This window comes from Urocampus carinirostris, chromosome 1, assembly GCF_059441175.1.
Source record: "Urocampus carinirostris isolate Australia breed hairy pipefish chromosome 1, RoL_Ucar_1.0, whole genome shotgun sequence".
In the NCBI taxonomy this organism is placed as follows: domain Eukaryota; kingdom Metazoa; phylum Chordata; class Actinopteri; order Syngnathiformes; family Syngnathidae; genus Urocampus; species Urocampus carinirostris.
In genome coordinates, this window is record NC_142349.1 from 12454141 (window position 1) to 12475149 (window position 21009).

The 21009-nt window shown below is 38.4% G+C and overlaps 3 protein-coding genes across 5 annotated transcripts in view; 2 read left to right on the top strand and 1 right to left on the bottom strand.

The window, feature by feature from the left end:
- Positions 1–647: 647 nt before the first annotated feature.
- LOC148373587 (dynein axonemal heavy chain 8-like) lies at positions 648–6845 on the bottom strand. Its single transcript, XM_088326974.1, has 8 exons — positions 6687–6845; positions 5087–5155; positions 4865–4996; positions 4588–4672; positions 4366–4508; positions 3097–3274; positions 1039–1199; positions 648–957 (listed from the first exon to the last, which is right to left on the bottom strand). The coding sequence occupies exons 2-8, from the start codon at positions 5096–5098 to the stop codon at positions 736–738; spliced, it is 933 nt and encodes a 310-aa protein (XP_088183100.1). The 5' UTR covers positions 5099–5155; positions 6687–6845; the 3' UTR covers positions 648–735.
- Positions 6846–8976: 2131 nt separating this feature from the next.
- Positions 8977–12983, top strand: calr3b (calreticulin 3b). Its single transcript, XM_088326987.1, has 9 exons — positions 8977–9232; positions 9477–9578; positions 10877–11080; positions 11152–11246; positions 11341–11550; positions 11691–11804; positions 11926–12069; positions 12141–12233; positions 12306–12983. Exons 1-9 carry the CDS (start codon positions 9136–9138, stop codon positions 12480–12482), a joined length of 1236 nt encoding a protein of 411 aa, XP_088183113.1. The 5' UTR covers positions 8977–9135; the 3' UTR covers positions 12483–12983.
- An 841-nt stretch (positions 12984–13824) lies between these two features.
- Positions 13825–21009, top strand: part of LOC148373589 (epidermal growth factor receptor substrate 15-like 1) — a 34908-nt gene continuing 27723 nt past the window's right edge. For 2 of the 3 annotated variants that reach the window (XM_088327001.1, XM_088327020.1), the window contains exons 1-10: positions 13825–13933; positions 14229–14270; positions 14356–14445; positions 17208–17255; positions 17363–17458; positions 18147–18206; positions 18388–18513; positions 19044–19103; positions 19180–19434; positions 20800–20957. In XM_088327001.1, the coding sequence (XP_088183127.1) occupies positions 13907–13933; positions 14229–14270; positions 14356–14445; positions 17208–17255; positions 17363–17458; positions 18147–18206; positions 18388–18513; positions 19044–19103; positions 19180–19434; positions 20800–20957 (962 nt within the window). In that variant the 5' untranslated portion in view covers positions 13825–13906. The remainder of the gene's footprint in view (positions 13934–14228; positions 14271–14355; positions 14446–17207; positions 17256–17362; positions 17459–18146; positions 18207–18387; positions 18514–19043; positions 19104–19179; positions 19435–20799; positions 20958–21009) is intronic. The other variant, XM_088327010.1, reaches the window with a different exon arrangement.

Below are 21009 nucleotides of genomic sequence, written 5' to 3' on the forward strand. Positions count from 1 at the left end.
GAACCATGAGAAAATATTACTTTAATCAAAGGTGGGGTGCGCAATTTGAGGCGTACTTAAAAAGTTTAAAATTAAGAGTGATTTTACGTTGTGCTGGTTGTTTTAAATATTCAAGGATGAAAATGATGAAGTGAGAATTTGACTGTTTCAAATTCAGTCCAAACCCCAAAAAGATAAAAAAGGAAGAGTTTATTCAAGCACATCTAAGAGAGACACGTACATGCGCGCGGCACCCAGGCGGCTCGGGAGAGGCTGCAATGAGGATTTCAGCCAGGCGATGGCATTAGCAAGTCGAATAAGTTTGAAGTTACGGACAGGACCATTAACTGATCATATAGGACTATATTTATTAGGTTTTTAGTAAGTTCAATTAGGTTGACTAGACTACGTGAGTTATTTTAACTGTTTTCAACATTCAATCATTTCAGCCCATGGCCTGGAGTCAAATTTTTAATTTGGTCCTCTCTTCATTTGGCTTTGACACCCCCGACCAAACGTGCATATATCCAAGGCAAGCCTTTCAGGTTCTCATTTGTAGTGTTTGGTATTTTATTTTCTCATTTTAATCTGCATACAATTTAAATCAAATCAAGTTTACTTGTAAAGCACTGTAGCATCCTTAGTGCAGGTGGGCACTTGGAGCACTTTTGACAAGAGCATTTCAACAGTCACAGCAGACATTTATCATCTAATAAGTAATCACGTTGGATTTGCGAAAGAGCATAATTTCTGACATCACGCTGTAAAAATTATCTTTGTAGAAAAGGAACGAGTCCATACCTTCAATGCTTTAGAACGGTTAAGTTTGAGCACTTTTGTAACAGCCTTGCACTTTTGGCCATTGATGTGACCAAGTATGAAGTTGAATTTCAAGCACGCCTGCTTCCAGTAATCCAGTTCACTTAGTGGCCCTTCTGACACGAGACCGTGTTTTAGGGCTTGAGTCTCCAACAGGACCTTTTCATCAGAGACAAAGAAAATAGTGTTTTGCACACTTCTATCTTCAGCTTGTGTTGTAATCTTTTTGTCTTACATTACCTGATCAATTTGCTTATACCACTGTATCAATATATCCTCCAGCTGTTTAACCATGTCATTGTCTGCCGCTGCTGCTACCATATCTTGAATGGATGTCAGTTTAGTAAAATCAATGTTCTTGGCTTCTGCTAGTTTAATGTTCTGATAACTCATTTGGATCACTAGGATGGAAACATGACAAGGGTTTCAACAAATAAGCCACAATGATTCTTTAAACAAAAGATTTGACAGAAATGTTTATGGGTATAAACGATTGATTGATAAGTAGAGATAAGTGAAGGTCCGGCCAGCGAGTGTCGGGCTCCTATTGACACTTGGTTCTAAGTGTCCTGCCATCAGCCGTCTCTCCAAAAAGTGCAGATTTTTTCTTTTTCTTTTGGAGGGGTTATTAAATATTTTACATTGTTCGTGCTTCCCATGCAGGCACTATGAAACTCCCAGAAAACATCTGGGTAGGGAACGGACCGGTTGTGAAAATAGTCACCAGTGGATCGTTAAGATTTTGTAAGATATTTAAAAATGTAAACTATGGGTAAAATAATATCGTGTTTTAAATGAGTTTTGTAACATGGCAAGTGAGTTTACATTAGTGATTGTCATGATTACTCATTGCCCTCACCTGCGTTCGCTCGTTCGGCGCCAGCTGCTGCTTGTTGCCTGAGTGATTCCCCTCCTATTTATACCCAGTACGCCAGTCACTCCTAGTCAGTCGATCAGCGAACCTCTGCTTACGCAAGGCAAGCACTTTGATTCTGGCTGCCGTCGGTCCCGTTTTTTCATCCGTATTCCCCATTTGTCTCCGGCTAACGACCCGTTTTTGACCACTGACCACGTTCTGATCTCCCTTCCTGTCTAACGACGCGTTTTTGACCACCGACCACGCTCTGACCCCCCGCTCCGGCTATCGACACGTTTTTCCCGTTTGACCATACTACAATCTCCCGCTCCAGGAGATCCACTTCCGCATTCCGATCACGCTCCAATCCCGTGAGCGGCTTGATCAGGAGGATCACCAGATCTCTGGTGTTTGTTTCCTCGAGATCCCAATAAACTTTTGTGTGAAACATTATGCGATTGGGTCTACCATTTGTTCTGGTTCTGACAGTGATTAAGTTTTAATAAGTAATTCTGAATACACTTTTGGAGTCTGTAACCTTACTCTTAATATTTACGAAATACAATAATCCATTAAAAACATAGCAGCAACAAATTAAAATATAGTTAATAGTTGTTATTTCAGAAATGCAGACACAGGTAGCCTTTTCCACTAATTAGTAACAAAGAAGTAAAAAGAAAAGCGGGGACCCCTGTTGTGGTTTGAAACATTACTGTACACATTTGCTCCATGTGTATATTTTCTGTAAAATGTTTTCTTGTTTCAAAGAAAAACATTTAAAAACACAAAGAAGCTGAAATTTTCCTAAGTAGTTTATTTGCCCTCTCTGAGCACTTGCCCTCCAAAACGTCTGTACGCGCCACTGGTCCCTGCTTTTATTAATTTGAGGGGACCAAGTCAAGTCAAGTCAAGTTATATTAATTTGTAAATGCAAAATCTCTCAAAGGACTGCACGAGTTACAATTTCACCGTTTCCTGATCTTAAACCAGCATGCAGGCAAGGAAAAACTCAAAACCTCGGCAGGAGGAAAAACGAAACCTTGAGAAAGGGCCTCACAAGTGGTAATCCTCCTTCCAGGATGACCAGATTTAGAATTGGGTAACAGTACAAAATACATAGTGAACATCCATAAAAGAAAACAATAGGTAAAGCTGATTGATTGATCCCTGCCAAAAAAAACCCCGAAAGAAAACAACAACAAATATTTTTAAAGATCTTGGATCCCTCTGTAGAGGTCAGAAATAATCAGCAGCTCCTCAGCTATGAGACGATAAATACGATTTATTTAACTCAGGACAACTGCTTATTTGCAGTTAAAAAAATAATATTTGTTATCATGCATGTAATGTCTTAAAAAAGTGATCATGAAAATGAATGGTTAAACACATTTCATTTAGATATGAAATCAGTGAAGAAAAAAAACACACTCCTTATACCTTACCATCTAAGCCATTCACACAGTACTTGAAGATGTGCTCAAAGTGTGGCTTAATCTTGGTTCTGCCCTTGGACATCTCAATTTTTAGCAGCGCTTCAAAACTGGGCAGGAGGTTGTTGAAGCTATTCTTGATGCCTTTATAAAAGCCCTCCCGTGCGTCAAACATTGAAAAATAAGTCTCCTGAAAAGCGGATATAATGTATTGAAATTATTTACTAATTGATTCGATGACACCAAATGAAAGGCAGACAGAAAAGGAAATTGCATTGTACAATATTGATAACTAATTACTAAGTCATTTTTTCCATTCTACAAAGGTTGCTGTATATCCAAACATTTTGTTCTGAGACGAGGTGAATCAGTAAAAGAGTGTCAACTCCAAATTTTTTGCTGTATTTTTCAGTGTTTTTCTTGATCATTGAGCCTACATTCGTAATTCACCCAATATATTACAATGATGGATGACAAGGGATATTTTCTAAAGGAAAAAAAATATTCACAAACAATGGGGAAACAAATGCTAATGTTTGGCATTGAATCAGTTAACTGGTTTAATTTAACAGCTTATTAAATGCAGTTTTACATCTGAACCAACTTACCATACTATACAATCTCAACACTGCTCACTGGCAACCAGGGAGAGCATTTGGTTTGCATTTATTAAAAAAAAAACACACACACACAACTTTTGATAGAAATGACCTAGAGACTTGCTTTTTTGACATACTCAGAAATTATTGGAAGGCCAGATAAAATCATGCAACAGGCGAGACTGTATGTTTGACATGCTCGCTGTATATTATTGCTATCATTGATTACATGAATACTTTAAAAGTGTGCATATGATGCATGAATAAATAGAAAGTGTGCATACTAAGTGAAATGTTCTGTGTATGTTATTTCTGGGTAGTTGACAGTCCAAACATTCATCATTATCTTTTAAAACTTGTACATAATAAACAACAGTTAAAAAAAATGTTGATACAATACTGCCGGCCTTTTTTCGGGTTGCAGATATTCACATTTACATGAAATGATAGTTGTGAAAAACACTCCTTGCAGTTCTTTCCCCTTGCATTTATAGTGCCCTTATTCGTATTTTCTTAACATGTATGCAATGTTTAAAATAAGAACAGTTCAATCATGTTAAAATTGAAAAATTATAATCAATATATGTGTTTTTCACAATACAGTTACAATAATCATTTGTCACTTATACCATTGTATTCTCTGTCAAGTGTCAAAAACACGTTATTTTGGGCACTGTCCTACCTCGTGTATGTTGTTTGAAATCATCTCGATGTCCGTCCGTATCCGAATGAATGAACAATATATGCCCGTCAGGGGCTCCTTTGATAAATTAGCGTGGATGAGTCGCACTGCTTTCCGCGGCCCAGGAATGGCACGGCCACACTCTGGGGTTCAATTCCAAATTAGCTCTCAGGAGATAGACACTGAAGAAAATGTTATTGGTTGTTTAACGATGACACCTACCAGACCCAGGTTGTTTAGCCTCTTGATACATAAAGGCAAGAGTAGATTTTCCATTTGCAGCAAAAAAATCTTTAAAAGGAGTCAGCTAGAGGAAAAGATAGAGAAACAACATTAATTGACTACACCAAGATTTAATTTCATAAAACACAACTGTCAAAGTAAATATTTACAGTTTACTAATATTGCTGTTCTTAGTGTGGAAAAAAATATTATATTTTAACTTTAGATTAGAAAACTAAACAGTTAATAAGTGCAATTGGTTGTGCTATAGCCTCACCGGAAAGTCCAGAACGTATTGTTCCACTGTTGACGTTTTTAAGCCCAACCTGAGAGACAGCATTTTGATCACGTAGTGGTAAGTAGGGCCCAAACGCTCCTTTCGCTCCTTCCTTGCATGCTTGTAATTTTCCTGAACAATTACAGGCACGAATGAATAATATTATATGAATTACAATTTGCGATTTTCACATTGGGACAATGCAGAACATTTGCACCCTACTTGAGGCTCCATGATTTAGAACTCTGGCAGGGCTACAACTTTGAAGGTAGTCAGTTCTCCACTTCTTGCCTGGATTTTTAAATCATATTAAAAAATTAGCCGCTTATCATTCCAAATTATGCAGCTCCACACAGTAATCAAGACATAGGCCAGTAGCGACTCCACTTCTCAGGAGGAACAAAATGGAGAGAATAGGCATACGGCATCACCGTGTGGTATGCTGGGAGCACAGTAGCAGACAGAAAAAACACACAGAAAGAAATCAACAAAACCCAGAAGATCATTGGCTGCTCTCTGCCCAGTTTATATATATATATATATATATATATATATATATATATATATATATATAAAATGTATGTATACACACACACATTTATTGGTCTGATGTATATTTAAGTCAAGTCATGTTTATTTGTATAGCCCTTAATCACAAAGAGTGTCAAAGGGCTGCACAAACCACATATTATTGCAAACCACAGACTATCATGACACCATCCCCTGATCTAAAACTTACATGAGGGCAAATAATACACAGATATTGTCAACATAAAATATAGGTTATCCATATGCTATAGAATAGAAGTGTGTATTAAGCTTAGAATGAAACATTTCCACTGAGGTTGCGGATCGAATCTCAGGGGGAAGAGCATTCCACAGCACCGGGGCCCGAATGAAGAATGCTCTCGAACCTGCGGATCTCTTCGTGGCTCTTGGGATCGCTAGTAGACCAGCATTTTCAGAGCGAAGGCTCCGGACCGGAACATAGAACATATACCTTTTTATATATACCTTATTTTGTTTTCATGGCACTATTAATACAATGCACTATTCTTTTTTATTGCACTTTTATTAGAACTCCGGCCAGTCTCCAAAAACTATGTTGCAATTATAATTTTTTTGCCTATTTATCGTGTAAGTGTATTGTCTTTTTTCGTCTTCAAAGTCTTTATAATAAGTTTTACCCGAGAGAGTCATGTCTAATCTTATTACATAAAATGTTTCATAACGTTGATATCAATGACAATAAAGGCAATACTGTACATCTATCCATCCATTATCTGCACCGCTTATCCTCAGTAGGGTTGCGGGGGTGTTGTAGCCCATCCCAGCTATCTTCGGGCAGTGGGCAGGGGACACCCTGAACTGGTTGCCAGCCAGTCGCAGGGCATACAAAAACGGACAACTCACTCGCTCATTCACACCTAGGGACAATTTGGACCAACCACTTAACCTGACATGCATGTTTTTGGAATGTGAGATGAAACCAGAGTGCCCGGAGGAAACCCACGCAAGCACGGGGAGAACATGCAGACTCCACACAGTAGGTTCGATCTCATGACCTCAGAACTGTGCCGCACACGCGCTAGCCACTGCGCCGCCGTGCAGCACAATACTATTCTATTTTATTTTATCCATAAACACTATTTTAAAAGAGACAGCAGTTAGCATAAATACAATTGGAATAATAGTCTACATCAATTAAACTTTCAAGTGCAAATTATTTTTGTATCAAGCTCAGCATTAAAAAAATGTTTTATCTGATTAGCAGTGACAGCATGACATTTAAAATGAAACGGATAACAAAATGAATGATTACCTGGAGCATGATGAGTAAGTAATAAATAATTTCCTAACAAAGTCACCAAATATGTTTTTGTTGGTTTTTTGCACTTGCTGAGTTGACGTATGCTAGTGTAAAATCATGAATAAAACATGTTTTTGTTTTCTCTTTGAACGCTTTGTCACTGTTCCTACTTCTTACGTCGTGCTTTTTGAAAATGAATGAATCGTTTTTGCCCAAGTTTAGAATGTGCAGGTATTTGACGTCTTTTTTGTTGTTGTCTGGTCGTTGTGTGATTGTGTGGCGTAATGTGCGTCACGATTCACTCTTACGTCACTTAAACAATAACGACGTTTTCCCTTGAGAGATCATAGTTTTTCTAACACACAACCGCTATGCGTTTGAAGGTGTCGGAAAGCTGTACAATTGTTTAATGTACTCACTGAATGTTAATGACACTTAAAATATGGAAAATATTATTTTGTAATTACTGTAATCACACCACAATTTACCTTTATCACGACTATTCTTGCGGTTGTGAGAGAAATGTGTTAACTATTACACCGTTTCGTAGTATAAATTATTTGAAATAACATTTCTTGACTTGTGTTGTGAAATAACCTGTAATCCGTAAAAATCTAACACGTTTTACGGTCTCAGACTATGTTGCGGTTGATGTTTCGTATTATAACAGTAGACTCCAATAAAACACTGTCGTGTAAATGTTCTACTTTCCTAAATATTTGAATGTAGCGCTGGAACTGCTCTGCGTCTGTACTTACAGTACTCCCTTTCGGAGAAAAAATGTGTTTGAAGAAATATGTTCATAAATGTTCAAGTAATCTTATACCGTATTTCATATGAACTCGTGGTGTGTCATTTGCGAACGAAGCGGCTTTACGAGTCGGCTCTTTATAGTGATCGATGCCAGTTCACTGATAGAGACGTTTTTTTCTCTCTTGTGATTGGTCAATATGCATTTCCCCATGGACTCCATGTTGTCGACTTTTTAATTGTTGATTTTAAAAAGTTTAAAAACGTTTTTTGGGGGATTTTTCTCTGTTTCTGCAAAACTTTTAACTGTTACCTGTGTTTTTTCAGTGTGGTTCACGATTAGCTTTTTGGAAAATTAAATGTTTCTTCTTGTATTTCATAGTTCATTTGTTTGTGCGCTTTTAAGTATATATTTTGAATTGACATTGTGTTGTTTTTCAGTGGCCTGCCTTTAAAGTTGCTAAGTGTTCATTCCTTGATGCGGTTGGCCCAGTTCTTTTTCGGTCATCCTCTTTTCCGGCCCCCAAGGACGGCACTCTTAAGGAGGGGACGGTAATAATCCTGGTGATTGTATGACAAAAAGCCACAAAAACAATCCGAACAGTCGTCGGAAAGCCTGAAGGCCTGGCTCTTTTCAATGAGTCAAGCTAAAAGATTCAGTTTGCTAAAAGGAAACGGAATTCCCATCACAAATACAGAGCCCCCCTTGCTACTTCCCGCTTGGGTTACGCTGCTTCACTGCTTGGCGCGTTTTGAATTGAATTGTCTTTATTGTCATTGATATCAACGTATAGTATCTTGTGTTTTGATAGACGTGAGACAGCTTTCTTTTTTGGGTGGGCATGACCGTATGCGCGGCTCTGATAGCCTGGTGTCTGCTGTCACACAAACAGCCAGGGTAGGAGGGCGCACAACTTAACTTCTCCGGACCAAGACAAACTGGCGACCCCTAGCTTTTAGTGGCTACATTGAAAATAAATCTATTAATTCAATCAGACCATGAGGAAAGTCAGAAGAGCCCCAAAAAATCGTCAGCGGGTGCTTCTTGGATTGTTATCGTGCCCAGGAATGGACTGAGGCGGTGTCGGGAGAAAAAGCACGAGTGAGGCTGTATGTTCGGCCTAGTGTTACGGCTTGGCCAACAACTCTCGTAAGCCACCTCTGCCGAGGGGTGACGCTATTTCATGGATTTTCACTTTTTACTCATAGTTCGGGTCCCCCATTCACCCCGATAACCGAGGGATTTCTGTACTGTTTTTTTGTGTTTCTTCTTGCCCTCGTAAAGGTTTTACATCAATGGATGGTGTAATAATAGTTTGCAATAATCTGTGTTCCGTGCAGCCCTTTGAGACTCCTTGTGATTAAGGGCTATATTAATAAAAATGACTTGACTACTGTATTCCTAAAAAGTTAGTACTGCACAGTATTATCAGACAGCATCATTGAGAAATGTGAAGTCGGGAAAGTGCGACCTCTACTGACAGACTTGCATACAGGTAAGTGCGTGTGTTAATGAATACGCTGATCCTGGGTCAGCGAGTGAGTGCAGGCGCTGTTTCGTGGTCCACTGTGATTAGTCTAGCAGCGCTTCGTGCTCGTCCTATGGCGTGCGGACATCTGTTAGCTTGAGCTGCACGGAAAGACACTCCACTCCGTCGTCGAGTCTCTCTGCCAAGACCCCCGAGAAGGACGTCACTTCTGACGAGTAAAGATGGGCAAAATGCAAATTTGGGCCGCTGTTACGGCGCTTCTTGTAGCATATTGCGTACAAGCCAAGGTGCACTTTCGGGAAGAGTTCTTAGATGGCGGTAAGGTCCTTGCCAAATCGAAAATGTATGTCCAAAAAGATGGAATTTCAAATGAGCTTATTTTGTATGCGGTACGGATTTGTCAAGTCTTCTCCTTAATGTGAAATTTTGCTTGAATTATTGCCAAGGCAATGCCCAAAGAGGCGTTGCCTCTGGAGTGGGTGTAGGGGAACTGACGATGTATTCTCGTGCAAACCGTTAAGTCAATTATCTGCCTGATTACATGTGTGCGTTTGCTGTTCAGATGAATGGACAAGTCGCTGGGTGGACTCCAAACATAAATCTGACTATGGCAAATGGAAACTGACCGCTGGGAATTTCTATGGAGATGCTGAAAAGGACAAAGGTGAGCTCCTTGTCACTCAACTTTGAATTGTTTCGAAATTGCTTAAATGGCGGAAGTCAAGCCATGTTTATTTGTTTAGCAAAGTGCCGTAGTTTTTGTTGATGTTGTCTGTCATTGCAATATTGAATGATGTATGTCGGATTTGCTGTTGTGGATGTCTTTTTGAATTTGCTTAAATGTCTAAACTAAAACAAGAAAAGGAAAAATATATTTTTAAGGCCTAAGAGGTGATTAAAAAGTGTTAACAACGCACTTTTCCTTGTTGATTGGAAAGTTGATGCAATAATGAATGATATATGTGGGATTTGCTGTTAAGGGTATTGACCGTATGCCAAGTTCATTGACTTGATGGATGCTGTGGGCATTGACATATGAACATGTTGGTTAACAGTGAGAACCAAAGCTTCAGGTGACAATGAAAACAACCAATGTCCCCTTTTCCAGTTTAGAAGTGGTGCACACTGTGCATTTATTAATGTGCCTGCTTCTATTCCCAGCAAATTCTAAGAATGTAATGAATATATGTACTTCAGAATTAACAGCTCCCAACAACCAAGAAGATATTTGCTATAAATTTTGGCCATGCAACCTTTTGTTTCGACATGTCCTCTTCAGTTTGCCAGTTAACGATGCCTGAAGCCCATCTGGACAGTGTTGTGGGAGCTCCCAATGTCTGAAACTGCAAAAAGTTGACTCTTTTTGAAGCACAAATGGTATTGACGAACTAGAAATCAGAAAATCTCCCGGACAGGTAGACAATAAATTGCACTACTTTTTTAACTAGTATGTATGCAACGCAGCATCTTCATTTTGAATACTTTTCCAATAAAAAGAAGTGAGGGAGGGGTTGGTTAACTGCTTGAATCGGAAAAATATACAGTAACTACAAAACTAAAGAGCGATTTTTCTTTTTTTCTTAAGTATGTCAAAATAAATATTTTGAATAGCTACTTAACAAAAACTATCAACAGTATAGTGGTAATTAATACTTCCAGAAAAAAAAGGTTATTTTATATATATATATATATATATATATATATATATATATATATATATATGAAACATTGGGCAGGTAAAATTTGTCAGGTGGCCTCATTCTGTGGTGAACTATTCCCTATTAAAATTCACACATTGCAATTTGTGTATTCCTTAATGTTCCTAAACTTGCTCTTTTAGGGAGCCCTCATTCAAAACCTAGCTAACCAACACAATTACAGTGAATAATATGCATTAAAAATAGCCAGAATCATGTACAAATATTACACATTTTAAACAATTTTGTGTTAATATTTTTTAAGGTCTTCAGACAAGTCAGGATGCCCGATTCTATGCCTCTTCGGCTCGCTTTGAGCCCTTTAGCAATGAAGGCAAGAGTCTGATCATCCAGTTCACAGTCAAGCATGAGCAGAAAATAGACTGCGGCGGTGGCTACGTTAAGGTCTTTCCCGCAGACTTGGATCAGACCGCAATGCACGGAGACTCCACATACTATATCATGTTTGGTAAGTCACAGCAATGGATATCAGTGAAACATTAGCGCGCTTGAGTGATTATGATAATTGATTTCATTTAGGCCCGGACATTTGCGGCTACAGCACCAAAAAGGTCCATGTCATTTTCAACTACAAGGGCCAAAATCACCTTATCAAAAAGGAAATTCAGTGCAAGGTAATCTATCTAGGAGTTCAATTGCTCCAAAGCAGGTTCGAATCTCTCTTCCTACATATACAGTACCCTGCTGTCTTTTTTTTTTTGTTTTTAGGATGACGAGCTCACTCACTTGTACACACTGATCCTGAATCCTGACCAAACCTACGAGGTGAAGATTGACAACAAAAAAGTGGAGTCAGGCACCCTGGAGGAGGATTGGGACTTCCTGCCCCCAAAGAAGATCAAGGACCCAGAGGCTAAGAAGCCTGAGGACTGGGATGATCGTGCCAAGATTGACGACCCTGATGATACCAAGCCAGAGGTGAAGAAAAAAATAAAATTTAACCAATTATTGCTATACATGTGTGGAAAAATGAGAACTTCAAAGTTAAGCTATTTTGCTTTGAGATGTAATGATGCCTAAGCAAGAGGTTAAAATTCAAAATTTGGGAAATTTCTAAGGACTGGGACAAGCCTGAAAACATCCCTGACCCCGATGCCAAAAAGCCAGAAGACTGGGATGAAGATATGGATGGAGAGTGGGAGCCCCCCATGGTACCTAATCCAGAATACAAGGTACATGATAAAACGTAGCTAACTTTTATTAACACTTGTAGTTGGTTGTCCTTGTTTTACACATTGATTCTGAACTACAGATTTTATTATGGTCTCTGTATAAATTGAATTTATATTGCAGGGAGAGTGGAAACCTAAGCAGATGGACAATCCCAACTACAAAGGAACATGGATTCACCCAGAGATCGACAATCCTGAATATAGCCCTGATGCGAATATCTACAAGTTTGACAGCATCGGTGTAATCGGACTTGATCTTTGGCAGGTAGGAAAAACGAACGGCCTGTAAAAATGTCACATTGACGCCAAATTTAAATTGTATTTTTTTTTGCCTAGGTAAAATCCGGCACCATCTTTGACAACTTTGTGATCACGGATGATGTGAAAGAAGCTGAGGACATCGGAAATGAGACATGGGGTGTCACAAAGGTATTACCCGTATTCCCACGGAAAAAAAATTACAAGATAGTCTGCCATACAAAGTGACGTATTCTTCCCCAGGAACCAGAGCGTAAAATGAAAGAGGAACAAGATGAATTGAAACGCAAGGAAGAGGAGGAAAAAAACAAAGAACAGGACACCCATGCAGAGGAGGATGAAGAAGATGAGGATGAAGATGAGGAAGACGATGGGGATGAAGAAGTGGAGGAGGATGCCAAGCTTAAAGATGAGCTTTAAGATGGTTGTCTTTGCAGAGAGAGAAACTCTACATTCCAGGGATATCATGGCTGCTGTGCATCCTCCTAAAAAAAAAAAAGAAGCCTCTTCAGATAAGCGTCACCCTGGCCGCTATGTCAACGTTGCGTACCTCACACTGTCGAGATTCACATTGCAATCATATTTCTTTGAAATTCCGTCATTTGCGATCAAGGAGTAATTGCTTGTCATTTATTTTTCATATTTTGGTCAGTTACTATTACATTTGGTTATGAATGAATGGGGGACTTTCCACAATCATTAATAAAAGACTGGCCAGATGCTTTGAAAAACAATTGTGTTCGATTCAAATTACCCAGAAAAAGGTGAGGTTAATTCACCCCTGATGCAGTGCAAAAAGAAAAAAATCCATATAATGCTTTCAAATGATGTGAAATTCTAGTGTGATTCAAGATGTGTCATTTCCTATTGTTTGAAAAAAAATCCTATACACCAAAGTTTTTAATAAACATTTAAAACCTTTTTTGTTTTTTATTTTTTTTGTTAAGAGAAATGCAGCCATAGAATTTCTGAGACGGATTTGAAGTGATATATTTAACCAAAATGACTTCATATCAGTCAAAACTAAGTCTAGCCAATCCTGGGGTGTTTAACATGCAGCCTGCAGGCTGAATCAGTCCCACAAAGGGTTGTATTCCGGTTCATGAGACAACTCTTAACGTAGAGCAAGAGAAAAATGAGCTGCAGTTTTATAAATGTCCACTTGGAGTTCCCAAAACCAGGTGCCAATGGCAAAACAACTGGAGCAGTATTCCTTTCGCTATTTTTTCTTGTTTCTTTTTCCCCCACTTCCTCCCTATTTTTTCTCTTTGTGTCCCTTTTTATCTCATGTTCTCTTTTTGCTAGCTTTCTCTCTCACCCTGTCTTTTTTTTTTTCTCGGACTGTCTCTGGTCTTACTTTTTTCTTTCTCTTTCTCGTTTTTTCCTCTTTGTATCTTCACTCCCTCTGTCCACTTCCTATGTTTCTCCATTATTAATCCCCCCCTCTCTTCTCTTCCTCTTTCATGATTGGGTTTTTAGACACTAGTGGCTAGGATTCGGCGCTCTCACCGCCACAGCCCGGGTTCGATTCCCGGTCAGGGAAATTCTTGGCTTTTCTATGAAGAAGTACAGGTTCCTGAAGGTATTTTACCTCGATAATAGTTCAAAAATACACCCAGAATTTACATTTAGGTATTGATTGAACTTCTCATTGAGGACATCAGCACTGCGAAACACATCCTACTATTTCACATTTCTTGTGCAATACAAAGATAACAAAAATAACTTTATGGAAAGCTTAAAATCACCAATGTAATGTAACGCACTTGATCAGAGAACACCCGCCTTTCATGCTCGCGCACTGAAGGGGCGGATGGACGCGCGCCCCCGAGACACCAGGAAACATGGCGGCGCTCATGACGCTGAACCAGGTAATAACTAACGTCGAAAAAGTTCTGAGTTTCAGCATTTTTACCCCCCTCCTTTACGCTAACTCTACATATAGTACTGCAGTGGTTCTAAAGTCTGCGATTTGTGCATAGCATTTCTCGTCTAATCCGTATTTAGCTTGTTTTGTTGTCAAGTAAAACCGCTCAACTTCCCTTAGTCAGGACATTAACGTTGATAGACAGATCAGCCGAAACGCAATTTAACGCCTCAGCCACTCATTATAATCGTTTGACTCCCTTCTCATTGAGTTTATTTTGTTTGTCCCAACCCCCCCAGTTATCGAGTGGCAACCCAGCCTACGAGAGCTACTACAGACAGGTAGTTACTCAATTGCGATTACTTCCTCAAGTCAAGCAAGTGATCTTGTGTGAGACAGTCTCATGATGGGTCTTTGTTTCTGCAGTTGGATCCAGTGAACAGTGGCAAAATTTCAGCTGGTGATGCAGCTCAGTTCCTGAAAAAGTCGGGACTCTCAGACATCACACTCGGAAAGGTTTGACGTTCATAAATCCTACAGTGTTTCCCAACCAGCTCAGGCACATATTTATCAACAGTTAAGTGTAATGGCACAACAATGACACCGCCAAACAAATGTCTCTATAAGTCTAACTACTGAAATTATGTTGACGTTATATACATTTATTAGTAAGTGGAACCTTGGTTCATGGATTTGTTTCAGTGACATTCTGTCACAGATTTGTACCGATGTTTATTTCACTGAAGAAGTGTTGCAATTGAAGTCTTCCTGCACGACTTTCCCTATTGACAACTATAATCATAACACTCAGCATCCGATTCATAAGTCGAATTTATTAATAATTATTTATCGGTGTCAAATATTATAAAATGGCTTGCAGTGAAGGAGACTTTTGTTGATGAATTGTAAGGGATAACTTTGGTACCACTATTCTTACAGGCCAATCCTTTGTAGTAATTATTATGATACCATAAGTAAGTTTCTGCCCTTCTGCAAAAAATATATATATATAATATTGAATACAACTTAAACATGATATACCCTTAAATCACAACTAAATATTTTTCCTTTGCATACCTCTCAACCTCAGCAAACTACTCCCCTTATTAAAGATGGTGTATGTAACTTCCAAATATTTTACTTGCTGGCTGATGTCCTCTTTGTAGATCCTTTTGTTGCCCGGGCAAGTATGTAAAATTCTTAGATGCATTTGAATAAACTATTTCTTTACATCTTTTTCTTGTTTTTTTTGGTATTTGGACTGTACTTGAAACAGTCCTTTTCTTTGACCGTTTTCATCCTGGAATAAACGAAAACCACAACCAAGCAGGTAATATCATTCCGTCCCCTCGTATCCCCCACCTCCTTTCCTTCAGCCTAGTTAATGTGGCTCGTAGCCGGAACATCGATGATAAAAGCAGATAGGCATGGTGGAAAAATTTATATGAAGTTATCTTTGAAATCAGTGTGGCATTGTTAACACGTACTTAATACAGAAAATATTTAATTTTTAACTTTTTAGTGATATCTCGAACTACGCACCCCACCTTTATCAAGCACATTTAGTAACAGTTGTAATGTTTTTTGAAGTATGAAATCTAACTATATTGTTGTGTTGGGGGTGTGTGTGCGATTATGCGTGTGGTTGTGGTTTTCTTTTATTCCAAGATGAAAATGGTGAAAGTAAGAAAAAGGACCCCAACAAGATAAAAAAATCAGCTACAGTATTTTCTGCACTATAATGCGCACCTAAAAGTCTTAATTTTTTTCAAAAGCTGACCATGCGCCTTATAATACAGTGCGCCTTATATATGGATCAATATTAGGTCGCAAAGTCTTGCAACTAATGAAAGCAGCCGCCGACTAGATTTTCCCCCAAACGCGAAGTAGTCCGCGGTGTATGGTGGGATTTATATACCGGCGTTTCATTGGCTAACCAATGTGTCAATCATTATTTGAATCCATCACTATTGGCTAAAGTTATTCGGAGGTAAAGGGGGCGGATCCTTTTTATCATTTACAGGCTGGCGTAGGCTAAAGGGGCAAAACAAAGCCTGCAATTGGCCGAAAAAGATGTGTCAATCATCAGTTGAATCGATCACTATTGGCTTAAGTTATTTGGAGGTAAAGAGGGCGGATCCTTTTTATCATTTACAGGCTGGCGTAGGCTAAAGGGGCAAAACAAAGCCTGCAATTGGCCGAAAAAGATGTGTCAATCATCAGTTGAATCGATCACTATTGGCTTAAGTTATTTGGAGGTAAAGAGGGCGGATCCTTTTTATCATTTACAGGCTGGCATAGGCTAAAGGGGCAAAACAAAGCCTGCAATTGGCCGAAAAAGATGAATGTGAATAGCATGTTGGGTTGACGGCATAGAGAAAACAGTATTTTACTTTTTTGTACTGTATTTGTAAATATTTTACTCTCCTGGATTTACTACACTCACGGATATTAGAGGACCATGGTTGCACATTATTATTGAATGCAACGACTTCGGTGAGCTACTCCGGCTATATATTTTCCCAGTATTTTTTGTCAGAGTGATATCGATGTTTCTGTGATGGGTCTTTTTTTAAATTAAAGTGTTTATTGTCATATGCACAGTAAAGTTGCGACCGAAAAAGAAAATAGAAACTAAGGAATGGTTGGCATTTCTTGAATCCCAAGACTTTAACCTTCCGAATGATATTTGGAACGATGCATTTGAGTGACATCGTACGGACACCGCATCCGCACGTGTCTACGACACGTATTTGCTTCTTTGCAAGCTTTGGGAATGTTAAGGGGGTAATAAGTTTGACTGAACTATCTGACTGTTTTGTTGACGTTCCCATTGTAGCGCCTTATAATCCGGTGCGCCTTATGTATGGAAGATATAGGACCAAAAACTATTTTTGGGGGTGCGCCCTATAATCCGGTGCGCCCTATAGTGCGGAAAATACGGTACTTCGAAAGCGTCTAAGAATTTTCGATACTTGCACGCGCTACAAAAAAGCTGCACTGATTTCAGCCTGAAGATGGCGTCAGCAAGTACAATATTTTGGAAGTTACATTCGCCACCTTTTCATTGTACCTTCTTTCATCTAGGTGAAAAAGCTGTTATTGTTCAGTCTGTATTTGACTGGCAGCAATGACCAAAGATGCAATATATGGTGTAAATGAATAAATTAAACTTGTTATTTAATTTTATTATACAACTAGCAAAGTGGTTGGGAATCACTGTTATTATGTTCACTATGTAAAGTATTCATTTTAATATCACTTTTCCACTCATGAAGATATGGGATTTGGCTGACTCTGAGCGAAAAGGCTATTTGGACAAGCGGGTAATGCAGATTCTTTTGTACAAAATGAAACGGGCATTATGTGTGCTGACATGCACACCAGTCACTGAGTTTTCTCCAATCATTCCCTTACCTTTTTTTGATTACAGGGTTTTTTCATAGCTTTGAGATTGGTCGCCTCGGCGCAGGCAGGGCACGACGTTAGCATCAGCAACCTCAGCCAAATAGTGGCGCCTCCTAATTTTGTGAGTAGCAAAAAGAACTGATACATGCATGAGACATACATACTGATACATATAACAACATAGTGTACATTGTTTACAAGATTACATATGGCACTCCAAGATAAACATGTTTAAGATCAGGGGATGGTGTAATTGTAACCCCTGCAGTCCTTTGAGAAATTTTGTGATTAAGGGCTATACAAATAAATGTGACTTGACATGCAGTATTAAAGAAATCTAAATTCTCCATCCATATTGAAAAGAACAATAATAATAACAATAATAATACGTTGTACTTCGAAGCGCCTTTCAGGACACCCAAGGTCGCTGTACATACAGTAACAAACAATAGAGCAAGAATAAAACAAGCAAGTAATAAATAGCAAATAAAAACAGAGTTAAAAGGGGCACTTTTAGATGCACTTTTAGTGCATTCACGACTAATTGACTGAAATGGGTACAATATGTGGGGATGTGTGTCAATGTTTTATTTTTATTTTTGAAGAAAAATTAAACATTTGTTCTGTAGTTCATATTTTAGCGATTTAAAAAAATAAGTCAATGCAGTTGGGGATTTTAATTGTATCCAGACTACAAAAACAATGAGAGGTTTAATCAAAAAAGTGGGTGTTTGTATAAAGATGCACTTAAGTTAAAATTGAACTCTCTCCTTAAAAACGTTTTTTTGTTGTTGTTTTTTTTTCACCAGAGGGACACAAGCAGCCCATTATTAAGCACTCCAGCAACTGACTCTCACTGGGCCATAAGGGTGAGTTGTTTTTTTATTTACTTTATTTTATTTTTTATTTATTATTATTCAGCCAGTATCAACATGATATCTACCGGAAATCATTTTGTCTCGCGAAGCTATCGACGTGACTCGCGACTTTTTCATGTTCTCTTACATGTGACACTTTTATCCTACACTATTTGTCTATTTTCTTTCCTAGTCTGATGAAAAAGGGAAATTCGAGGGTATTTTCGAAAGCCTGAACCCCGTGAAGGGCCTCCTCTCCGGTGACAAAGTCAAGCCTGTCTTGATTAACTCCAAACTCCCTCTTGACGTTTTGGGGAAGGTGACGTATTTGTCTGATTTCATTTTATGATGTTTGTGAATGAATGACTATAGGTGTCGGGTAATTTTTGATTTACACTGGCCTCATCTAAAATTGATTTCATTTCCAAATACAGTCAGAAAGGTAGAGGATGGATTCTTGTCCCCACCTAAATTTGCACAAAATAAATCAAATTAACCACATAATACACAAATTGTAACAAACCCAGGTAAAACAAATGGATGTGAAAGAGATTGTGGAGTAAACCTAGCAAGATTGAGCATGGGAGATACATTTTAAATCCAGGTCTGAAACAAAATACTCGTATTGTGCACTGTTTTTTTTCTTTGTCTAATATGATGGGAATGTACAGGCAAAACCTACTCTAACTACATCCAAGCAAAGTAGTTTACACTCCATTCGATCCCTCTGACTTAATCAAATAAGATCAAGGTTTGTTCATATTAAATAATGCCTCTTGCCAGCTGAACAATTTTTGTTGTCATGGGATGAAGAGTCAAAGTTTTCTTACTCCTTTTGTCATCCTGCAGATTTGGGACCTGGGTGATGCCGACAAAGACGGCTACTTGGACAAAGAGGAATTCATTGTGGTAACTTGTGCACTTGTCGGTGAACAACAACATTGTTTATTTTTTGCTTTTGACTCAGCTTTTCCCACAATTATAGGTCATGCATCTTGTATACCGAGCCATGGAGAAGGAGCCGGTGCCAGCCAGCCTACCTGCATCCCTTATTCCACCATCAAAAAGGAAAAAAGTTGCAGGAGCGATGCCCGGCGCCGTGGCCGTATTGCCTTCAAGGTCAGCCTCGTTTGCGCTTAAGGATAGCACAAGAAGCATCTCTCCCCTCGCCAGTGCCTCTCCTTTCACAAACACATCGACCAAGCTAACCCCAAAGCGCTCCTTTAAAGCCAGCCATAAGGTATGTTATCTACTTGTTGTACAGTATTTCTTGTACATGCCTGCAGGCATCTTAAAGGAATTTACTTTCAAGTTACTAGCTTTCATCCAGATTTGTAGTAACACTAAGTTGTTTCATGTATTTATATATGTATTTGAGCAATAAGGTGTTCTGTCGCACTTTTTGAAAAAAATGTTTTGGATTTTTAATTTTAAGATTTTACTTTTTGGAAAAGTTTAAAAGATGATTATACTTCTAAGGAAAGTAAACTTGTAATGGTAGTGTTTGGAACTTGAAACTCAATGGTTTCATAACCCAACCAATTTTTGATGAATCCAAGTCATTTTTACTACATTCAATAGTCAGTTATCATTGAAAGTCGATGATACCTTCCTTGGCGATGACAGTTTGCTGACAAATGAGATTTATTTTCTTATGCTCTTTTCAAGTTTGTAAACTTCCCTTATAAATAATCAGTTGATAGTTTGTGGTTAAGTTCAAGCACATAAGCACTATTCTATAGTAATCAAAAAAACATGAAACTGAATGTCAAACTTGCATCCATTGCTTTTTTTTTGCTCTTTAAAGTTTGGTTATAAAACAAGTTGTTAATTGAAGTCGTTTTAATTGATAGGTAATTGTTAAATTTGTAAAAACAATAGTGCTTCTCTACATGAGTCGGTGACATTAAGTAAATTCAAATTTGACTAATAATTGCAAACACAGTTCCTACTCTCATCCCTAAAATATTTGCCAATATCATAAATCATGTTCAAGTTTTATTCAGTCCTAAAAACGTTTTATTAAGAAATATTAAACCGAATGTATAAAAAACAATTAACAGTTGTTACTTTTATTTGTCAAGTCACTGATTTAGGCTATTTAGATGCAATTTTGATTTAAAGGTCCTAAGCAGTTAAGGTAGCAAAATTGACCTTTCACTCATTGGAATTCTATCCAGTTGTGGCTCGACTTGTTTTGCAACTCTGCACCATTCCTCACTCTTAACGTTTTTTTTCTGCTAGAGGGTTCTTTCACTTGTGTTTTCGACAAACAGGTTTCAACATTGGTCAGGTATTCAATCCAACAGATTTGATCACCTTTTCCTACCTTTTTCCTCACACCTTCTCTTTCGTTTTCATCACAAGGATTTTGTCAGCCATATTCAGAGCAAATTCAACATTAAGTCACATTTACCAGGTTTTAGAATGGTGCCACTAAACTGCAAATCACAGGCACACTATTTAATGTGTTTGTAGCACTGAGTAATTTGACATAATCAAATATTTGCTTACAGTAACAGACTTCATTATTTTACATACATACTTTAGGCCTGATGACGCATTACATTTGTGTAGTAATATAGTTTCCCGTGTTGATTTTTAGCCCGAGCCAGACTGGGTTGTGCCAGTCGCCGACAGGGATCAATACAAGGACATCTTCAGGAAAACCGACACAGATAACGACGGCCTAGTTGACGGAACTGAGGTTATCGAGATATTCATGCACTCCGCCCTCTCTCAGACCATGCTGGCACAAATCTGGTGAGGAAGTGACACCCTTTTCCATGCAAAATGAAAAAAAATGCTTATTAAA